Source organism: Numenius arquata, chromosome 11, assembly GCF_964106895.1.
Source record: "Numenius arquata chromosome 11, bNumArq3.hap1.1, whole genome shotgun sequence".
NCBI classification, from domain to species: domain Eukaryota; kingdom Metazoa; phylum Chordata; class Aves; order Charadriiformes; family Scolopacidae; genus Numenius; species Numenius arquata.
The window spans coordinates 11,797,716-11,819,878 of NC_133586.1; the positions used below are offsets into that span (position 1 = coordinate 11,797,716).

The following is a 22,163-nucleotide window of genomic DNA, read 5'->3' on the forward strand; positions in this document are numbered from 1 at the left end:
CCAGGATATGTTTTAATCTTTAAGTCTGTTTTACTCTTAAAATGGCAGAAGAAATTACACACAACACATGAAAGAAAGGCAAAATACTGATTTTTTTCAAATACAGCCCCTCCTCTGCTAAACCAACATAAGGAAAGTATTGCAACATGTAAGCCCATATGACTGTGCTACTGAGGGGTTGTATCATTTGCAGCCAGGTGTCTTTTTGTGAACCGTTCACTCTGAATTTCACTGAATTTCACTGAATTTTTCACTGAATTTTTTTTTTAGAGTTGGAAGGGACTGTATAGATCATCTAGTCCAACTCCCCTGCTGAAGCAGGATTGCTTAGAGAATGCTACTCAGGACTGCATCCAGGCGGGTCTTGAAAATCTCCAAAGAAGGGGACTCCACAACCTCCCTGGGCAGCCTGTTCCAGGGCTCTGTCACCCTCACCGTGAAGAAATTCTTTCTCATATTCGAGTGGAACCTCCTATGTTCCAACTTGTGCCCGTTGCCCCTTGTCCTGTCACTGGGAACCACTGAAAAGAGTCTGGCTCCCTCCTCCTTCAACCCACCCTTGAGATACTTATAGGCATTAATAAGGTCTCCCCTCAGCCTTCTCTTCTCCAGACTAAAGAGTCCCAGCTCTCTTAGCCTTTCTTCATAAGGGAGATGCTCCAATCCCTTAATCATCTTTGTTGCCCTTTGCTGGACTCTTTCCAGTAGTTCCCTATCCCTCTTGAATTGGGGAGCCCAGAACTGGATGCAATACTCCAGTTGTGGCCTCACCAGTGCAGAGTAGAGGGGGAGAATGACTTCCCTCGACCTACCAGCCACACTCTTCCCTATGCAGCCCAGGATTCCGTTGGCCTTCCTGGCCACAAGAGCACATAGGATGCTTTTCAGATATGACAGCTGTAAAACATAAAGCAGCCTTGGCTTACCTGGTAATGATGGTAACATAGTGATCCATTAGATATAGTGTATAGCCTGTAGGGTTCATGAATAGTTTGACTGTATTCCTGTATTCTTGAATTACATAATCAAAAGATCTTTAGAAGAGCTGGATTTAAATTTAAGCTTTTTTGGCATATGTGTTCATATATTCATATGGATGTTCACATTTTAATTCAAACTTCAGTAGAGCTTTTAAGCACAAACAATCTTAATGAGATTTTGTTCTTTTTTTTTTTCTTTATTTGAAAGCTTCAACTAACCCAGTTTAGGTCTAGAAACTTTGCTAGTATGTTAATACTGATAATGAGTGTGAACTTTGTTTTAGTATTTATATATTTACAGAAAGTAGTGCAGACAGTTATCAGCAAAAAAAGTTCTTCATAGTACAGTCTTTTGTGTTCAGTGAACAAGTAATAGATAAATTAGCAAAAGCACAGTGAAGATTTACGGATATAGCTGTATTGACAAATTTTTCTGCATGCAAGTCAATAACCATAAATGATTTCCAAATTATAGTGTATGTTAAACAAGCATTTTTTTAAAAAAAGAAATACTTGTTAAAGAGAATTGTTGCCATTTTCTTTGTGCGCTGTTATAAAGAAAGTGTCTCATGTAGGAAAAAAAAAGGTGACTCTAGACACTTGTAATGAAAAGTAGAGGATTTAAGACCTGTAGTAATTAGCTTGACTCCATCCCAGTCATCAGCAGCTGTTTTAGCTGATTTTTTGTGATCTTTATCTAAGAGCAATTATCACAATACCAAGAAAACTCATAGGCAAACTGAACAGAATGAAATGATATAATGCATTAGTCATGCAGGGCTCACTTGAACTCTTTAATAGCTAGAAAATTAAGTGTCTTTTCTTCATCAGGTCACATTGATTTTGGCTGAAGTTTCAAACTAGTCATGTAGGCTCTTGCGTATTTCTGTATCTGAGTGTAGGTTCTATCATCTGAGGATTATTTCCAGTACCTGCTGGAACTGTAACCTTCTTTTACCTGGTGTAACTCTGAGTGTGCTATTCAATTCAATTAGCAAGAGTATGTGGCAAAGATTTCTTACATTTTTGCATTGTTTCTTTTGAGATGTCCATTGTGCGATTTGCTGCAGGCTGTCATTTTTGTCTGCCATCCAATGTATGTTGGCAAGAGGGTTGTGTACTAGTCTTTGTGTCTGGTCACAGAAAAAAATTCATGCATCTCAGCCAGACCATTTTGTTATTCCTTTAGAATTAAAAGCATATGAAACAGATGCAGCTTAATAAGTATTTTTTTTTATAAATAACATTTAAATAACTTAGAACAATAAAGTTCAAATACAACTTAAAATAAAGTTTAATGCTGTAACAACAGAAAAAAGCATGTATAAGGATGGAAAAACAATATTGAAAGCTGTATGCCCTAACAGGAATTATACAAAAGATAGGATATGTTACATAAAAAACCTTAATATGTCTGAATTTTTGCTTCATCGTTATATAAAATGTTAATTTGTGAAAAGTGAGATGAAGTACATTATTTATTCCTATTCTTATTTTACATACACTATTTGAAACATCTTTTAGAGCAGCATTAGGTATTTGTTTCATTAATAGATAGGAACATTTTGTAGTAGAGTAAACTTAATTTTTCCAAACTAACTCTTTTATCTGAATACAACAATAAACATTTACAAGATTATATATTTTTTTCTGATCATATAGTTTATGTATAGGATATCAGTTTCTTGGGGGAAGTATTTAAAATACTGCTCAGCCTCCACATTTACTATTGACTTGATAATCTGACAACTCGTTCCAGCAGCCTTAAAGTCTGACATATTTTACACAACATTATCATCTGCTTATTATTATTATAGCAGCCATATTTAAGAAGCAGATAGGGTTTTTTAAATAAAATATTATCAGATAATCAAGTCATGACTTATTCTTCAGGGTAAATTAATTTAAGAAACTACCCAGTTACAATGACTAAGATAATGATTGTACAACTCTTTAGAATTTTTTACAACTTTTAGTTAGTAAATCTGGTTTTGTGTATATTTTCAAATCTTTTTCATGTAGTCTCTTAAAAATAAACATAAATGCGCAAGTCCAGCTTGTTCAGTTTCTCAGTAGTATTCCAGCCTCTCTTGATACCGTGTCAAATAGTCTTCTTAAAAATAATCTTCCTGCTGGAACTAGTTCTTTATAGATCATTCATGATTAGGATATTGCCAGAGGAAGAAAGTGGGATGCTCTATGTTCTTTCTTTGTTTTTTTACCTTTCATGGGGACCCCTTTGTGATTTAATGTAACAAACATCTCCTTTCCTTTGTGCGTCCATTTTGCAGAAGCATATGTATTATAATGGTTTTCTTCGATCAGTTCTATGAAGTTGCAGTCCTCATTGCATACTTTCTGTTGAGAGTAAATAGTCAAATAGAGTAAAATAAGTACAACTGTTTTTTTAATACTTAGTTAGGGGAGATGAGAGAAGAATATGCATTATAAACCCCACACATTATTAATATTTTTAATAAATAAATTGGACTTCTGAAATCTGAGTGTTGAATATTTTAGCTTTTTCTATTCCCCCTTAGTCTTCCACATTTTTAGAAAGTCTGTAAGCTCTAATCACTGAATTTATTAAATAGACATAAAACTCTAGTATAGGATGTATGGGATAAGTACAGATTACATTTTAATTTTTTAGGAATCTATTTTATACTATACCAATGCTCCATCTAAAAATAAGTGTCTTTAAGATGGCACGTGACGATTGTACACACAAGAGAAGTTACATCCATACCTTTCCATAGAGTCTTCCTGACTTGTTCATTGCCAGAAAGTATTCGCTTTCCACTCCTTTGATTGCCACTATTCCAACCGCCACTGTTCGGATTTCTAGAATACCTGCAAAGCACACAGTAAGGGCTGTAAAATAGTGGTTTGTTCTCCAGTCAACTTAGAAGTTTTAGTTAAACTAATATTCTGTAATATTTCTGTGTTTATTGAAAATCTGCAGCAATCGTTCTTAAAAAACAGAAACATTATGTATTTATTCATGTGAAGAAAGGGCTAGACTTTAAAAATCGTCTGTATGTGATGATATCTGCACATAGACACTTAATTGTATGGTGATAATTTTTAAGTATGGACTGAAGTTGCGATGTTGGTATAAGTAATTTTTCTGTTTTCATAGAATCAGCATATCTTAGAATTTATCAGGTTCAGGGTTTCACTTGGAAGAATTACATACATAGCCATCAAGGTTCACAGAATTTGTGTAAAGCCTTTATTTTGAAGACTTATGTAGCAGTATCATCTCCTTGGAAGAGTGTAAACCTTAGAACTTGTGAGTGATATAAAACAGACCACAGTGTCTTAAATAAGATAAAGTATTTGCTTGACCTTTGTATGCTTTTATGACTGATCGGAGCTGTAAAGATACATGTATTTGCAAATCATTAAAAGCTTCTCTGAGGACTTATTTATTCAAAACCAGAAAACATTTAGAGTTGTTTTCTATAAATTACTTTATTTTCATCTCACTGATGTACATATATCTACAATAGCTTTCTGTACTCACTATGATACATTTGAGTTACCTGCAACATAAAAAATACCCTTATGTTAATAAAAAAACCCAAACAACTGAGCAAAGGCAAGAGGATGGTGTAAGTTATTAAGGAGCACCACATTGTTTTCAAGCTTAAATATTGTTATTGCTGTTTTATGCAGTAGTTTAGAGTTATTCTTCTGAGTTTGAGCTGTTTTCTTCCATATGGAGTCACCCACAGAACTGTGTGCAGTAGCATCTGTACTGTCACTTGTGCTCCAGAATGGGGGCTTTCAAAGCCAGCCAACTCTAGGCAAATTCCAATAGCTAGGCAGGGGGGAGAAAAGTGAGGGAGAGAGGCTTGTGTTAAGTTGTCACCTGAAATATGACCTCCCTCTTGAGCAAAACATTTTTTTTTTTTCTCTTTCAAGTTTGTATTGACTCTTCACAGCCACCACACATGATAATAATTTTTCATTAATTCGGTTTTTTTAGAAAGGCATGAAATATATATGTTATTTCTCCTTCCCTATACTTTTTTTATGCCCTGATGACCTTTGCTTTCTTTACTGTACTGTTTTGCTTTCTTCCTTCGTATTACTGATATATCAGTCCTAGCCTGTATTGTTTACTTTTTTCTTCCTATTTTCCGTACAGGTAGATCAGTTACCTCTTCCCATGGTGTGTGCCCTTCTGGGCGTTCATCTCTGAACACTTATACTTCTCTACTTCTCTATAATGCTAAGCCAACTTTAAGCTTTTAGAATTCTTTGACAAGATGCACTCCACTGCAGGCCTAGCAGCAATTCTTACAAAGCGTAATTTCTAACTGAAACTTACAAAAATTTTATTAACTTTCATTTAAATTTCACTTTAGAAAAACCACAGTGAGGCTGAAAAACAGATGAACATCTGCATCTAGCCAAACAAAGAACATAACAGTGGAAGGGATCTCTGGGTCATCAAGTCCAGCGCTTTGCTAGCCTGGGAATTGCATCAGATAATTCTCTTTTCATAAACTTTGCCAATACTAAATTGGAGTTGTTATTTCTTTGCCCCCAGTGTTTCCGCCGAAGGCTGTTCCAGAGTTTGATTTATTTTAATGGCTAGAGACTCTGTAGTAATTTGCAATCTGCATTTTTTCAGCGACAGCTTATATCCATTTGTTCTTTTGCCTGTGCTTGCCATTAGCTTAAGGAGAGGTTTTTTTTTTTTTTTTTTTTTAAATCTGTTTGAGTTTTCTATTTATACAGAATTTAAAAAATGAAAGATTCAAAGTGACTTTTTAAAACAAGTCATGCTAATAGGAATTGAGAATTCCTTGAGTAAGCTGATGTTGGCTGAAGTTTCAGTAGTAAGAAATACTACTACTTTTAAAAAGGAAATGCCAGAAGCTTTTGTCCAAGGCAATATTACTATTATTATTCAAATTTTTACATTATCTTTTAGCTTGTTTTTTTCCTGAAGTGGATGGTGACATTCATACTAACTTGTAAGAATTATTTTATTTTGGTTTTGGGTACTTGTTTTTCTGCTTTATTTTCAGTTGAGACATAAGTGTCTTTCATGTGGAAACTTTACACTATCTATATATAATTTGATATAGGATAGAAATTGGGGATGTAAAAATATTTTATAAGCCTCCTTTACAGCAAATCTGAATAGCAAAATAAAATGTTATCTATGAAAGTAATATTCTACTTATAATTTACAAGGGCTCTGCATGTGATAGATTTATTGTATTTAGATCTCTACATGGGTTTTCATCTTATTTGTTAAAATCACAGTGTGCATAAAAAGCAATACATTTCAATTAAAGACAGATAATTTGAGATTCATTAATTTTTATGTATATTCAGTACTATTTGCCATAGTATTACGTGCTTTTCACAATTTTAAGCAATTATTTACCCCCAGAATTAAGGGTAGGTTTCACATAAGTACCGTTTGACACCCTGACTGAGAGGTGATATGAAATCCAAAGAATGTTTTAGGTCTTTGAATGGCACTTTTCTAACAATACTCTCTCTGTGCATTTCTCCATAAAGTTTAGTGAGGGAACACCACACAAACTCTCCAATAACTACATTGCATTAAAAATGTGGTAATATTAGCAATGTAAAGAGAAAGAAAAAGACCCTGGAGTGTTCAGTGGAAATAGAACTTCTGTATTCTTGATTCTTTGCTCAGACCATCTCTATCTCAGAATTAAATGGCCCACCATAAACTGCATGTGCTCGTTTTTCTGTTCTCAATTGTAGATCATGTCTCATTTGTTGTGAAGTTTCTTAACGTATCCCCGAAGGAGAAACAAAGCATGAATTTTCCCTTTCCAGTAAAGCATTTATGTGATTTAGGTCTCTGAGGCAGCGTCTCACATGCACTTGAGTGTTTGATGAGTTTCTCTCTCTATTTTAAGGCATATGACAGAAGTTCCTTAAGCAATAAGACAGCATACTGTAAGCTCCCTTTTCTTCTCCTGGAGGCTGTGCATCAGTAATTCTGTTCATTTCAGAAATGTAGTATTGCTGCAATTAATTGCATTTTTTTCTTTAAATTAAATAAATTATATAGGAAATGGAAACAATTTTTAGGAAACGGAAAAGTAAGACTTTGCTGTGTAGTTGGAACTGTAATAGCTGATTTTAGCTGAGAATTTGATTTATGATCTTTCTGTATATAGTCTTTTGTGCGGAACTCACTTGTTCTGTTAATTGCAAAATGTCATGTACATACATGAATTTAAAATTTCTTCCTTTATGTACAGAAGGTATGGAAAGAGAGTATTAAGGTTGAGAAGTCATACACTGAAAGTTTATTAGTTTATCAGTGTCAGTATTGCAGTTGTATCACATGCTTAAATTTAGTATCAATTCTCTCACAGACCAGGAAGAATGATTCTCGAGTAGTGTTCAATTTAATACAGACAAAGATTTCAGTATTTTAACTGTTTTACAAGGTGTTTCTGAACATACAAGATTTATAAGGTGAGCAGCTTTTTCCTGCACACCTATTATGTGCTACATAATTCTCAAAACACAAGTTCTTTGACGAACTAGTTAATGGAATCTTTAACACTTATAAACAACATAATCTCACTGTGAAAACTTTTAAACTACTTTTCTATGTTTTTTTAATTCTCAGCTTGATATATAAAAACTCAGCACAAACTTTGAGGTTAGACATGTGAATAATAGAAATCACTCTCTTCCAATTATAGTTTTATAACTTATATTTAAATATAAAAATGAACGTTTATATTATCCCATTATCATAGTACCAAAACAGGAAATTCCTGAAGGATATACCAAAGAATAAAAGAATAAATCTATAAAGTAGAGGAAAAAAGTTGTATTTTCCCCTCTTTGTTTCATTTGCTTCTATATCTCTATTAAGTCAAGATATCACATTATATTACACTATATAACATCATAGTCATATTGGTCTGTCTCTATTTTGCATGTGTTCCTGGTACTCAATCACTGTACGAGAAATTACGTAATGGTAAACAGTCACTAGGATGTGTTGTTGCAGATAGGAACCTAATCCATTAGTAGGTGTCAAGAGGTAATAAAACTCTTCAACCAGAATTTTGGGCAAATGTGGATATTTCCTGTTTCTTCCATACTTTCTGTAATCATTTGCTAGTGGTGATTCTTGCCAACAGGATGTTGGGGTAAATTAAATTTGGGTCTGAGCTGATATGGTTGTCCTTTTGCTGTTAGTGTGTATGGTTTGTTATACAGTTGTGACAGCTACATACAGCCAGGTCTGTGAATGTGATCTTTTTAGTTAGTTTGCTTTTTAAAAAAAAAATAAAGTTTTTTCTCTGCTATTTCATTTTGAAAGTCTGCGTCATTGCAATGTCATTAATAAGACTAGCCAGGAGCAACACTTAGTGTATGGAAAGTAACCCGATAATCTCATTTTTCTATAAATGTAGGAAGAGCTTTGCTTCTGAGTAATTGATGGTATTAAATTCAACAATAAAACAATAATATACTCTAAAGATTAGCTTTATAAGGATGGTAATCTGAGTTAAGCAACTCATGAAAGCTAAAGAGTGTCTTTTCTAGTATACCATTTTTGACTGCTTTTAAGACATGAAATAAATTAACATGTCTTAGTTTCATTGCTCCTCTGCTGTGAACCTAAGTGTAACTGAGCTTCAGTGTTCATGCTAATTCTTGTTAGCTGATTAATTGGAAGGAGGTAAATCTCTATATTCATAGAAAATTGGTAGTAGAAGTAAACCTACTATGTTCAGTTATGTTTGTAGACCATTTTATACATAAAGGGAAAAAGTCTGTCCTCATTAAGCAGCTAACTCAGTAGAGCTGAGATGTTATCCTTAAGGTAGTTCCTTCAGTGAGGCAGGAGGTGTATAGTAAGCTAAAATCTTTTCAGAAAAAGCCCAACACAGAAATAGAGGAAAATGCTAAAGGGGCACAGATGTGAGATTTGTCTGTGCCAGTTTCTAAGTGTTAGTTTATGTAGCACCAGACACTCCAGTGAAATGATAAAGAACTAAAATCTACAGTCAGAAATTCTACTAAAGAAACCCTCTTCTCCTCAGTCTAATAGTATACCCTTCCTTGTCTTATATTATAAAGTCCACTCTTATGTGCTTCCTCTTGAAGTAAAAAGTTCTAAGCCTGTCAATCTCTAATCATGAAAAGGAAAAAGTTACCAAGCTGGGATGGCAAAGAGAAAATTCTTATATATGTAGATTGTTTCATTTAAATATCCTGAGTTTAAAAATGAAACTGTAAACTATGTTTTTCAGTTACTTTGTCTAAGGCATCCACATAAAAGTTCAGAAGAGGTTTAAGAGAAGACTTGAATATACCTCTAAGTAACTGGGAAAGAAATCAGATTAAAGCCAGAAAGAGAAAAAAACCCTGAAAATGGGCATGCAAAATTGAAACCAACTGTAATTTCTATAAAATCAGCATGAAATTCCAAACAATTTTATATGGTTGCGTGGTCAGTGTTACAAATGTAGCTTAAAATTCCTGTAGTGAAGGAAGTTTCCTACACATCTGAAATTCTGTCCAGTGTACGTAAAAGACAGTCAGCTGAAGTGGGCTATACTTTCTCTTTAGAAGAAGATGACTATGGATGCTGGCAGCATCCTTGGTGCAAATTAAATAACAGACAGTTGATGTAAAATCCAGCAGGAAAAAAAAAACCACCAAAAAACCACAAAGGAGCAAAACAGCCCTTTGGGTTAACACAACAGTTTTAGTGGGTGAAATATATCTCGTGTTTTGGAGACAATTTACATAATAAATGGGGTGAGTTTCCTGGCATTCTGGTCTAGAATGACAGTTGCTCAGTACTTTACAAGTAGACACTTTTATTCCGTGACTGTGGCCTGGAAGACAGGACCGTATGTCACGCTGGAAATTTATGTAGAAAAATTAGCATTTAGCTATATCATTGATACAAAATTGAGCATTCTCATGTGAGATAATTCTTTCCTGGCAAGTGGTATTTGATAATTTTAGTTTCCATCACCTGATATTCAGTATCTTTTTCTGATTTAATTAAAATTTTCACATTAACATTTTAATTTTCTTTTTATTTGTTAACCTTTTTTGCTTTTACAACACAATAATACTGTGACATTTTATTTGTTTTAATAAATCTTTGCTTTTATTGCTACACAATCTGTTTACGCATTATATTGAGCTAATTTCTAACTGTATGGAGCCATAACTGAATAAGCAAAGTTTCTTTGTGTTTGCCCATATTATCCTGAAATAACAATATCCTATCTATAACAAAGTAATGAGAGTCTTGTGATTTAGCAAAATCGGGGCATTTTGTCTTTAATAATTTTGCAGCCAAGAGGCTGAAAGAGCAACTGCAGTTCTTGCTTCTGAGAGCTGTAAGGGAACCAGTAAGAGCAGCACATTACTGAAGATCCAGCAGGTGGTAACAACCTCTCTAATGGGTCATTGGAAGAGAAGAGAGATCAGAACCACCCAGCTTGATATCTTTTCACTCACTAGGGAACTGCCCCGGTATGTTGGGTAATAAGATTGTTCAGGAAGATTTTGGATGAGGTTTTAAGGTGCACATTGTGTTTGGTCCCTCATCAGCTGGCTCTTTTTCCAAACATTGCATATGTTGACGATATCCACTCCACGTCTATCTCATGGTGTTTCTGGTCACTGCTTCTCAATTTGTTAGTGTCAGAGTTTCTGTAGACATTAATTCAAAGAGAAATTTCGCCATCCATTACATTTTTCAGCAAAGCTGACAGCAGTTTCATCCCAGTATTTTTCTGTTGTGACAGGTACATATGTTACTAGAAAATGTTTAAGGGTAAGATAGAAACTGCTAAGAAGACTTCTGCAGTCTTCTAAATGCTGGAAAGAAGGGAAGAAAAAAGAAAAGTATGGGTTTTAAGGAAAGAAAAGCAAAAGTCCAGAAGCCAGTTATGATTTTACATTCTTGTTATTTCTTTTTTTAAAAAAAAATAGCTAACAGATAACTGATTTTTAACATATTCTACATGTTTTTCAATACCACTGTGTGGTATTTACAGCACTTTATTTCTTGTGGCCTCTCTGTGCACTGAAGTTAAAAAAAACAGTCTATTACTGATTTTTAGTGGTAGGGAGGCTGGCACTGCCAGTTAAGCACTTGTGAGGAACGTCTTTGTGAAATACCCTTTCTTAGGCAGAATTGTCCTAAGATAAAGTATGTGGAATCTCAAATAGGGAAAGAGGCAGCAGAAAATACTTAGGTGGAGAGTAAGTCAGAACAAAATGAAACTTCTAAATTTCACTAAGTTGTGTTTCTAATCAACTAAATTTAGAGCACATAGTTATGAATTCAAGTGACCTTTGCAGATGATTGAAGGCTAAGAAGAATGCTCTTGTCGTTGCTTGCAAGGCAGTGTTTAATGGTATTTAATGCAATTTGTTCTTTTGTTCTGAGATTTAATCAGTTAATGTTTGTGTCTCTCAAAGCAAGAAACTAGAAATCACAACGGTCAATCATACAGTATTTTAGAAAGCTTTCATGGCGTTACTAATGTGTGTGTGCGTTCGGTCAGCCAGCACAGTAAATACATCCATTAGCTGCCTTATTACACTCAAAATGTTTTTCCAGAGGAGTCTGTCAGAGTTTGTTTTCTGAAAGTAAATGAATACTTTCATTGGATAGTTTTTTTAAGTTACTGGTTTCAGGAAACATTGCCCCTTTCTATTTGTTTTTAAAAAATAGTGTGTATATTGTGAAGTATTTCTTTGTGCTGAAGTTATTTTGATTCTCAATAATATTTTTGAATGGATGTATCTTGAAGTTCATTTTTAGGTAGAGCAATCTGCATTCTCATTCTCTCTCAGATATAAAATCTAATGGTAAAAACTTCACTGCAAATAAAGGTATTAATTTAAGAGATATTGTAATACGATTTAATTATTTTTTTACCTTTCCCCATTATTAAATTTCAATTGATAGAATGTAGGATTTTCATTTGTATTTTTTACTTCCCTTTTCAAGAGAGTGAAAGTTTCTCAGATGGTACTTCATAGAACTTTTGTTCATAAGCTTTATAAGTAGAAATAAATATACAAGTATATGTTATAATAGTTTTCAAAGCAGACATGAGATTGTCTCCACCCCAGGGATTTTCTCTCTATTGATAAGATTTTAATAAATAGTTAATTATGGCAACAGAAAACAAGCTGGTATATACATTCACTATCATTTTCTTTTTTTTAACTGTCATATATTTGCTTCTCCTTGTGATACTCAGAATTTGGGTTCATGGCATAAACACATATAAAATATGTTGCTATTTCTGGCATTGGCCAATATGAAAGGCTAAAAAAGCTTTTATTTAGAGGTGTTGTGCTGTAGCCCTGCGTGCATTTGCTGTCCATGTGTAGACTATCTGAAGCACTTTAGATATGAATGTGACTGTAAAAATGATATGCACATAAACAATGAATCTGTCAAGGATTTTCAGTAGAACAGTTGAAGCTACTGCTTCAGTGAGGTGCCAGACATCTGGATATCATGGACAAATATTCAAAGCACTCACAACTCCTGGTTTGTCCCGTGTGTAACTTACGAGCAGGAAAAACTGTAGTTGTCTGAGGAAACATTATTAGTGATGAGAGCTGTTCCTTGAGAACCTGATGCACCATATTGTTCATGCATCCTCAAGTAGCAGAATTTGTGTATAAGATTTAGTCTGTGTGCAGAATCTTTAGTTAAGCATAAGTAGCTGATGTTTAATTAACTTTTTGCAATTCATTGGGCACAAAAACAGTAAGCATACTGTATTAAAAAAAATTCAGATAATTCCTAAACAGAAGTCCATCAAAATATTTTTGTACTTCACTGAATTTTCATTTATTGATAATTTTAAAGATTCCTTACTTGACATTACATTATCCATAAATTTCTCTACTCTTTGACAGTCCTAAAGACTGATTAACGTATGCCTTGCTAGATAGAATAACTTTATAATAAACCATTGTCCTGGTGGCATTCAACAGTTGACAGATAAATTAGTTATGGAATTTGAGCCATGTCAAGGTTTCTGAAAGAAACTGCTAACTTGATAACTCTGTGAAGATAGTACAAAAAACTGCAAGCTGAGAACCAAACAGAAAAGAGAAGGTACAACAGGGAACTAAAATGACTGTTTAGAAATGCTGTTATTTTACTTACAAGATCTGTTCTTTGCATGTGTACTTGGACTTGTGGGTGTTTACCTTTATGACAGAAAAGGAAGGAGTAAGCTAAGTTCCACTTTAAGTCTGCATTGTTCAAAGTATTCACATGGTTTCACATGCATCATCAAAGGTATAATCTGGCCTTCTGAATATGTATTACTGGCACCATAGCACGAAAAGAAGTCTGGTTTGAACTTTCCAATTGATGTTTAGGAAATACACCTTCCTTTTTACTTACTAACTTACCACATTTGATCCGCAGTGGGAAATACTAAAAGCCATAATAACTTTTCTAGTTACTTTTCAAAGTGAATAAATGTAAAGCAGCGCTCGTCAGTTTTCAACATTCAGTAGCTTACCTCCACTAATTACTGTAGTGAGGATTTCGGTGGCCATATTGCAACGAATTATTGCTGAAGAGAAATAGCTTGGAATTTCTGAGTATTTTTCCTTATTGTACAAACTCTTTGACCTCAGTTTTATATTAACTTTCTGCTGGTGTTGGTGAGTTAGGTAGGTTTGTAAATCAAATGCTTCATTCTAAATGCTTGTATAATAAGAATTGGTCTAGGACACACTGACTCTAAATTGCTTTCTCTCCTTCTGTGTATGTCTCTTTGGAACATTAGCACTTTGGACCACTGTCTTTCCAATATTTCTCTTCATTTGATCTTCAAAACCAAAATGGTGTGACATTTTTCACTGAAGTAGATTGTAAAACTATGGAACTTTTCAATTTAGAAGCGTGACTTGTGAATAGCACTATACAGTAACAACTGAATAACATGCTGCCCCAGGCAGTCATTCACTTGTGTATGTCTCATTAAACTTATTAGAACCCTTCACTTTGCTGATCTCCACTGTTCATTTCATATAAATATTTTCTTGATCAGCCTCTTACACAGCACATAGTCATTTCTCATTTGAGCAGGAAACTACATTTCTCTCCAATAAAAATTGCCTTGGAGCTAAACATATGGTTATAATGAAAAATAATATTATTTTTTAGAATTAATGGTGTCATGTAAAATCCAAGTCTTAATCCTCAGTCTGAAAAAGTACTCTCTTATTACAGCATTAATAATTTACTGATATTAAAAATGGAAAAAAAAGGGTGGAATGACTGTTTTCAAAATATAATTGTTTCCAAGCAGTAAGAAAATTAATGACTTGATAATTTAGAGCTAAACTTGTACAACAAATACTTTCACTACAGCTCGGATGAAGAATATTTCTAGTATTTAAATCTTTGTTCCAATTTCACTAGAAAAATTATCTTTTCATCTTAGCAGACTTTTAGAATCTGGCTTCAAAATAGCAAAAGTAAATGTAAAATGCTGCTAATTAACATTTTCACAGCAAAATGAGATACATCCATTTAGTGGTGCAAAACTTCCTAAATATAGAATTTCAGTGCCTATAGCTATTTTGATTTACTGAAACTTGGAAAATCCCACATAGGACCAGAACCTTCCGTCTCTCCAAATTCTTCTGTAATGCAAAAGTCTTTAAATACATTAATTTGTTCTTTGATATTTGTTACTGTGCTATTTTGTGTTTTCACCTAGTAAAGAGCTGGTGTCTTGGTGTCATGCCCAGGCATCATTGCTGATTACATTTCCTTCCCCCTTTCCTGGGTAGAACTAGTGATCACAGTTGACATAAAATTAGTCATGTCATTTCTATGCAAGACTTTTTCTTCTGTTTTTCTAAGGAAAAGAGAGGGGCATACTAACATACCTTCTCGGTGTATAGGAAATGGAATTATTCATTATCTGAATTGTGTTCTGAAGAACTTCAATTCCAGGTGCATTTCATGTGCTATTTTGGCTTATCACCTGTAATAATCTGGCTGCAGGCAGTTGCAAAGATGGCACTTTGTGCTGGATTTGTTCAGTTAAATGGGGCAAAAACATATCCAAGACAGGACCTGTTCTTTTTTATATGAAGTATTCCTTCACCCTCAAGGTCTAGCTGGTTTGTTCTGCATATTATACTGTCTCCAGCCGTCCCTGTGGCAGCTTTTCTGGTCCCTGAAACAGGCTTGACAGAAGAAATAGCAGAGCCGTATTCTGGAGACAAACTGAATCTAACAACTGCTTTCCTGTTCTCTCAGGATAATTATTTAGAATTATACACTGTTGACAAATATTACTAAGAGCTATTATTAAATGCTCATAGAATGATTATAATGACATTCTTGGTACTGAAAACTGTATTATCATTTTAAATATAAAGTGAAAGGCATTTTTAGAAGTGAAAATGTTCTCAAATATAGCTAATTACTGAATGATTTAAAATCAGTAAAATTCAGAAAGTAGACGCATAAGAAAGAAGATGGCTGCAGTATTCCAGAATCTGAATGTATGCTTAGGGGCCTCTGGTGCAAGAGCAAATAGCTTTAAATGATTTGAAGTTTTGGACAGTAAAATTTTGTTTCACACAGTTAAGAGAGCATTTCATGCAGAAACACTGCAATCCCTATTGCAAGAGATAGACATCTTTTCCCACTCTAAGCAGTTATGTCAAATGTAGGGCAAGCACTACTCAACTGAATTCCTTTTAGTTCAATTTCCAAATCAGATCGGCTACTTGGTACAGGAACAGCTGAAGCCAGACATCTAAATATATCAATTACAGCGCCTACAAGAGCACAAGCAGGCACTACGTTACTCCTTTCAAGGTACAAAATGCAAGAAGCTGTTAAGAAAATCATACTAACCCCTTGCTGCACTACAGAGTGGGAATTGATAGAAACCATCTGGCTTGCTCTTCCTGCTTTCAAAACACTACTGGACATATATTTATATAATATGGTCCCTCAAATTGTTCTGGTTTGCTGCCGACAAATAATTTAGATTTAGTTGAACTTTCAAAATCTATAATAGACCAAACACTGAAATATAAACTAGTAGATGGAGAAAATTTTTAAAACCCTCAAAATAAAAAACAATCTAATAATTTAATTGAATTCTGAGAGATAAATTGGGATTTTTTTTATGTGGTGTTTCTCCTGTCTTGCTCAGTATAGAGATCAAAATGTGTGTCAATTATCCAGCTTTTTTTTTTTTTCAAATAGTTAAGTAATTCCTTGTCTTAATTTTGCCTAATGTCATTCATTTACTTCTAGTTACACACTGGTTTTACCAGTCTAAAAATTTTATCTAAGATGAAAGCCTGACTTTAGGAAAATTAATAGAATATTTGCCATTACACACAGGCAGCACTTTGAAACCTCTCTGTTTGTTTACATGATCAGATATTTGTAAATATGTTACTGCCATCCAGTTAATCTTTATTTTCTTCTAGTTTTACAATTCCATATCAAAACTGAGAAAAACAGCAGCGTCAGCAGCAGCGGAGAAAATTGTTCCTCTGATTCAGGACCGATTGCTATTACCAGAGCAAATACACTATCGGAGCTGTAGCCAAATTTCTCTTTTATTGTGTATTTATTTGTGTGATTTTTTTAATCTGCCTTTTTAAATTCAGCTGAATTATGCAGTTTTAATATCAGGGTGGGGGTTTTTTTCAGTTTTGACTTCAACTGCTAAGATATAGAGGAAATCAGGTGTTAATGATTTTGAGTTTGATGATAAATATTCGTGCATACATTTAGTTTTGCCGATGTGCGTAATATCAGGAAGTCAGTGAGAAAACTATTGCAACTTGTGTCATGGAAATGTATTCTAGAGTCCACAGCCTTTCTGTGCTTTTCTTTTCTCAAGCGTTACATAGAAATCGCGTCCTAGTTTTTTAGTGAAAGTTACTTGTACCCTTAAAGTAGAATGAAGGGCTCAGAACTAAGGGCTGTACGTGTTCCGGTGTGTTGTGATAGAATAATATGATGTTATCTTCTGAAGAGTTATCGGTCACAGCTAAAATGTAAGAAGTCATGCAATAAAGATAACAGTACCAGAGCACAGGATTAGCCAAATTATATGAAAAGTTTCTTTAAAGTCTTTATTAACACATTTTTATTATGTTGTTGGTTTGTACACAACCCAGTTTCATATTGTTTTGTTTTAATTTTTATATCCCCATGTGTGAAGTTATGTTTATTTCAATTAAATTAGCATTGTTTATATCAACTAACAATGTGAAAAGGAGACATATAAAAGGGAAATGATGAATTTAGAAAGCTGCCTTGGGTTATTATGCACTGTTCCTGTGCATTATCACCAATAACCCCACCTGCAGTCTAGTTTAAAAGAGGGGTTTTCCTATATATCTAATGCTGCTTAACTCCACCTTCAGTTACTGAAACACTCTTAAAAACCTAACCCTTAGTGATTTAGAAGATCAAGTCTCGTAAAAAGATTTTTAAAACACTTTTGGCAGAAATTGCCCTAAAACAATTAAATCAAATTTTAAAACATTAGTAAAATTGGTATGCTCTCTCAATTAACCAGAAAAAGGTATTTAAAGTGTGATAGAAACTACTTCACTTTCTTTACCAACTAAGGAAACTTTCTTGTGGCCCTGAACTGCAGAAGGAAGGGTGTGAGCTCTCCTGTGCCTGTAAAAGGCAGTAGTTTTCTTGGCTCTCAGAGCATATAGGTACTACTATATCACTATATGGTGACTGTTTAGAATACAGTTACCTGTGACCAGTCTGTTAAAGGATTTGATATCTTAAATGGAGATCCGTCCTGGCAGCCATATTATTCTATTGGCAGAATTCCAAATTTCCATCTCTGACAATAATCAAACAACCTGTCTGATAGACAACAGTGCAGTGCACTGGCATAAGCGTAAAGAGGTACTCTTCTCTTGATCTGGAGACAAATGAAAGATTTCATGCCACTCAAGCATTTGGTAACAGCTTCAGACAGGGACCTTTGGGAATGCTTCACTTTCCAATTTCTCTGCTACAATTCACATAATTCTTATTTTGTTTTTATATGTATTGGTGTCATGAAGTTTTGATGAGCTCCACAGAAGTAATACATAAGCAATCTGTAGCAGAATATATGGACTCCTTTAAAATCCGGAAAACAGATGGTCTATGTTTTTAGATGTTTGAAAACATGCAGTTCAACTAGTGGGCTTAAACAAGGACCTTGTTCAATCAGGGAAGAGTAAAATGTTCTCTGTAAGGAAGGAGAATAACATGTTAGAGATTTCCATAAGTTTATAGGGCTAGAGGACTCAGGTAGAGGTTAGTGGGTTTTTAATATTAGACTTTGGGCTGGGTAGCAGAAGCTGTATGCGCAAATAAAGGGTTTGCAGCTCTTACATTTTTGTTTTATGAAGTATTTGCATTAAACTTGTATAATTTTGTGATTAGCAGACTCGGTTTGCAGGCCTTTTTTGATTCTGGATTGTATTTATTATCATTTCTACTCCTTATGGTACAGTTCTCTCCTAGTCTTCGAAACATAAAAGTTGCTGTGTAACATTGAACTCAGCAGGAAATTTTAGTACTGCCTTGAAGAGCATGAAGTTATAACAGAGAGCACAGAGATTGGCTGCACCCATAGTGGTACGTTCTAAAATATATAAAATATATAAAACGCCTGTTGTTGGTAAAGAATTTGCTATGCTTTTTGCTCTAACTGAAACAATTATGGCTATTCCAAGCACTTAAAGTGGTGAAGAAACCTTTTCTTTCTTTGCGTAAAATACTTGTGACTTCAGCTGTATTGCAAGAAGGAGCTGGACAAAAAGTACCAAAGCGGAGTTTGAGAAGACAATTGTTTTTTACCACACAAAATGAAACAAAAGGCTTCGGCTGTTCTGAACTTGGTGGTTTTGTGCCACCTTACTTCCTCCATGATTATCAAGGTATTCTTGATTCCTATGTGAATGCAAATGTCATGGTAGAAAAAAATTTACAAAAGTAGATTATATTTCTACTATTAAATATGTATTCAGTATAAATAATGCATTCAGTTTCTACTCAGTATACAAATGTGGATCTGTGGTTTTAATATAGCTCCAAAAAACTTAGAATAAACTTCTATTTATATCTTTCATACAGAAATATAAATTGGCATATCTATTTGAAAAGGAATAGCTAACTATTTTTCAAGTTGAATACCCTAAATTGGGTATATTCTGCTGTATTGTTCTCTCAAGCCTGTATCTTGAGTAGAATAAATACAGATAGCAACATTACCCTGGGTAGGTGTTGGTAAGATACAAATAAATTATTCTGACTTGAAATTCGGGAAGAGATTAATGGTGGAACAGGAATTTAATTTTTCTTGCCCAGTCTGCATTACCAATGTTATGAAGCCATACCTTAAAGTAAAAGCACATGGATTTACAGAAGCAATAGTTGTTATTTGGCATCTTTTAAAATTAACTCCTTAAGCCATTGATAGGCATCAGTAACAAAACTCTTACTGATCTCAGTAGAGCCAGGCTTTTACAAATGGCATATATTTGTTTCTTTCCTAATATGGGTCTTTCAACTCTTGAGCAAACTTTTCCTAATGAATCACAGGGTTAGATAGCTTTTCCACTAGTCAGTAACTTAACTCCTCCACAGCTGTGCAGTATTTTTTACTTTCAACAGCAACTATTTAGACTATTAATGATAGTTCTCTATAGTTCATCAGTAAGTCAATACAAATAGAACAGTCATGTTTTGACTGTATGTTGAAAAGAGCTAATGCTGTACTTCTCAACAATTACTTTCTCATGTTGATTCCATCTCTGTGTTGTTGAGAATGTATTTCAATCAAATACCATGCACACAGCAGGGGAAATAGATTTCTATATGAAAAAAGTATGTTAATGAAATAAATATGGCACAGTCTGACAGGGCTCACATCAGACTTTTTTGTGCAATACCACCTGTGAGGTAAATTGCAGCACATATGATTACGATACGATAGATGATGTATATATCATTCTTTAGGGATCCACTAACAGAGGGTAGTTTGGGGTGCAGCTGCCAGATAGCTGCTAAGGGGAAAACAAAGAAAGAAACCAACCCCCACCATGATGGGTCTGGAGCTGGAAAAGAGTAAACTCATGAAACAAGAGTCATAACTAGCAGTTCTGCTTTGCTAATCTGAATTCAACTGAAAGTACCCATAACTGCAATGTTGAAGTATGAACGAGAAGACAATATAATAAGTTGTGATCCAAAATCTTCAATATTTATGGTGCTGTATACAGGCAGAAATATCCTGCATTTTCCTGCATCACATACAGTGGGGTTAGGATACACTCTAGTTTTGGAATTCGTGTAGTTAACTGTTTGGGGAAATAAGCGTGATTACTTTCATGTGCAACTTGTACAAAACTTATGTTTATTAAATATTCTCGTATATGGATAAGTATACCCCAAACAAAATGGTATCACAGACAAAAAAGTGCACAGCTAATGTGAAGAGGGAGAAAGGGAAAAAAGATTTTTAATGGCAGTCATACATTTTAATTTAGCCTTAGCAGGAAAAAAAATGTTGTATTTTATGGGTACAAGATGATTGCTTGCAAGTGATTAGGAGAAAGTCAGGAAATATGGGTTCTATTATTTATTTTGTCTCACATAGTTGCATAACAGTGGCTACTTGCACATTTTTGAAAATATCATCTGAAGTCATTTAGACATGTAAGTACCATGTACGTGCCATGGGGTTTAGACTTTAAGTATTGCTTTTTGAAATGTCCCTTGAGGACTTGTTAGCACTTTTAGAAAATTGTCTCTGAGATGTCTAAAGATCCTGTCTGAAAAGGACAATGTACAGAATACCTGCTCGTATTTATGAAATATTTTGTTATATAAGAAGAAAAAATGGGGTTAGTACTTAGTCTTAGTTTGGCAAAGATAGGTATTTATTATGTTCCATATGTTAAACAGTTCTGAGGGATTTCACCAATAATTTCTCACAATAATTATGATGTGTCTTCTATCACTAGATCATTTTCTGCTTAAATGATATAGCCATTGAAACTCATCATGTTCTCTTAAATAATCTAGTTGGATCAGAGCTAGGCTGTTCACCACTTCACTAAATTAGGGGATTTATGCCTCATATGTTATGAATCACCTGAAAAATTCTGCTTTTGGTCTAGTTTGGTCTAATGCTAGTTTTATGGTTTTGGTATAGACCAGTTTTGCTTCTGGTGTTGCTTCTGGATGGAAGTGCCATTTCAGAAATTCTCATTAAATTATTCAGAATGTGTCCTAGAACAATATGATTAAAGTAGATGAATTCAAATTCAAAAGACTGGATTACTTAGCTAAAAAAATTAGCAGAGCATGATTTCCTTGAAAGATGTGGTAATAGTTTCCTAGAAAGATGTGGTAATCTTTTTTTTTTTCTTTAATTTTGTTGCATGACAGTTATGTTCAGTAATATAGACTGAATTTCCTAAGTCACACGAAGTTGCAGTCAGAAACGAAGGCATATTAAGTAATTTTAGTTTGTTATTTATAATCAAGTAGCCTGAGCACCAGGTTGCTAATTTGAACATTCTGATTGAGATTGGTTTCTGATAATTTAAAAGAATGGTTTGATTAATACCTGTATTATTTTCATTGCTCAACTGAAGAGGAATTTAAAGGGACAGATATAAGCGGCCTAGGACTCTTGCCATTTACTTTATAATTTGAGCACCTCTCCTAAGGCTACTGTCAAAATTCATGTAACATTTTGTTTCCTTTGAAGTAATAAATATTAACTACAAACTCCAGTAACAATTCACCCAAATATACGGCTGTTACACTGTTAGTAAGGTAGGAAACATGCCAGACTGTTTGTCTTTCACAGCTTTACTAAGAAAACTTCCTTCCTGACTGCTGAAACAGCTGCTCAGACTGACCGGTCAGCACCCTAACCCTTGGTACCAGTGCTGTAGGGATGGCAGGATGGAAAAGGGAGCAGGAGGCTCAAAACACCTGTGCAGTTGACCCCATTAGTGAGTGGGAGGAAGGAGGGCACAGCCAGCCCCTTGTAGCTGGCCAGCAGAGAGAAAAGGGGTGGTTCGTACAGGCTCTCTGTGTGCTTCCCACTCTGGTTTTCT

General features: G+C 34.4%; 1 protein-coding gene across 1 annotated transcript in view; it reads right to left on the minus strand.

Moving 5' to 3' along the window:
• Window positions 1-1,183: 1,183 nt before the first annotated feature.
• FGF7 (fibroblast growth factor 7) overlaps window positions 1,184-22,163 on the minus strand; it is a 30,482-nt gene continuing 9,502 nt past the window's right edge. The window contains exons 2-3 of the mRNA XM_074156263.1: window positions 3,730-3,833; window positions 1,184-3,338 (exon numbers count right to left, since the gene is read on the minus strand). Of these exons, the coding sequence (XP_074012364.1) occupies window positions 3,144-3,338; window positions 3,730-3,833 (299 nt within the window). The 3' untranslated portion in view covers window positions 1,184-3,143. The remainder of the gene's footprint in view (window positions 3,339-3,729; window positions 3,834-22,163) is intronic.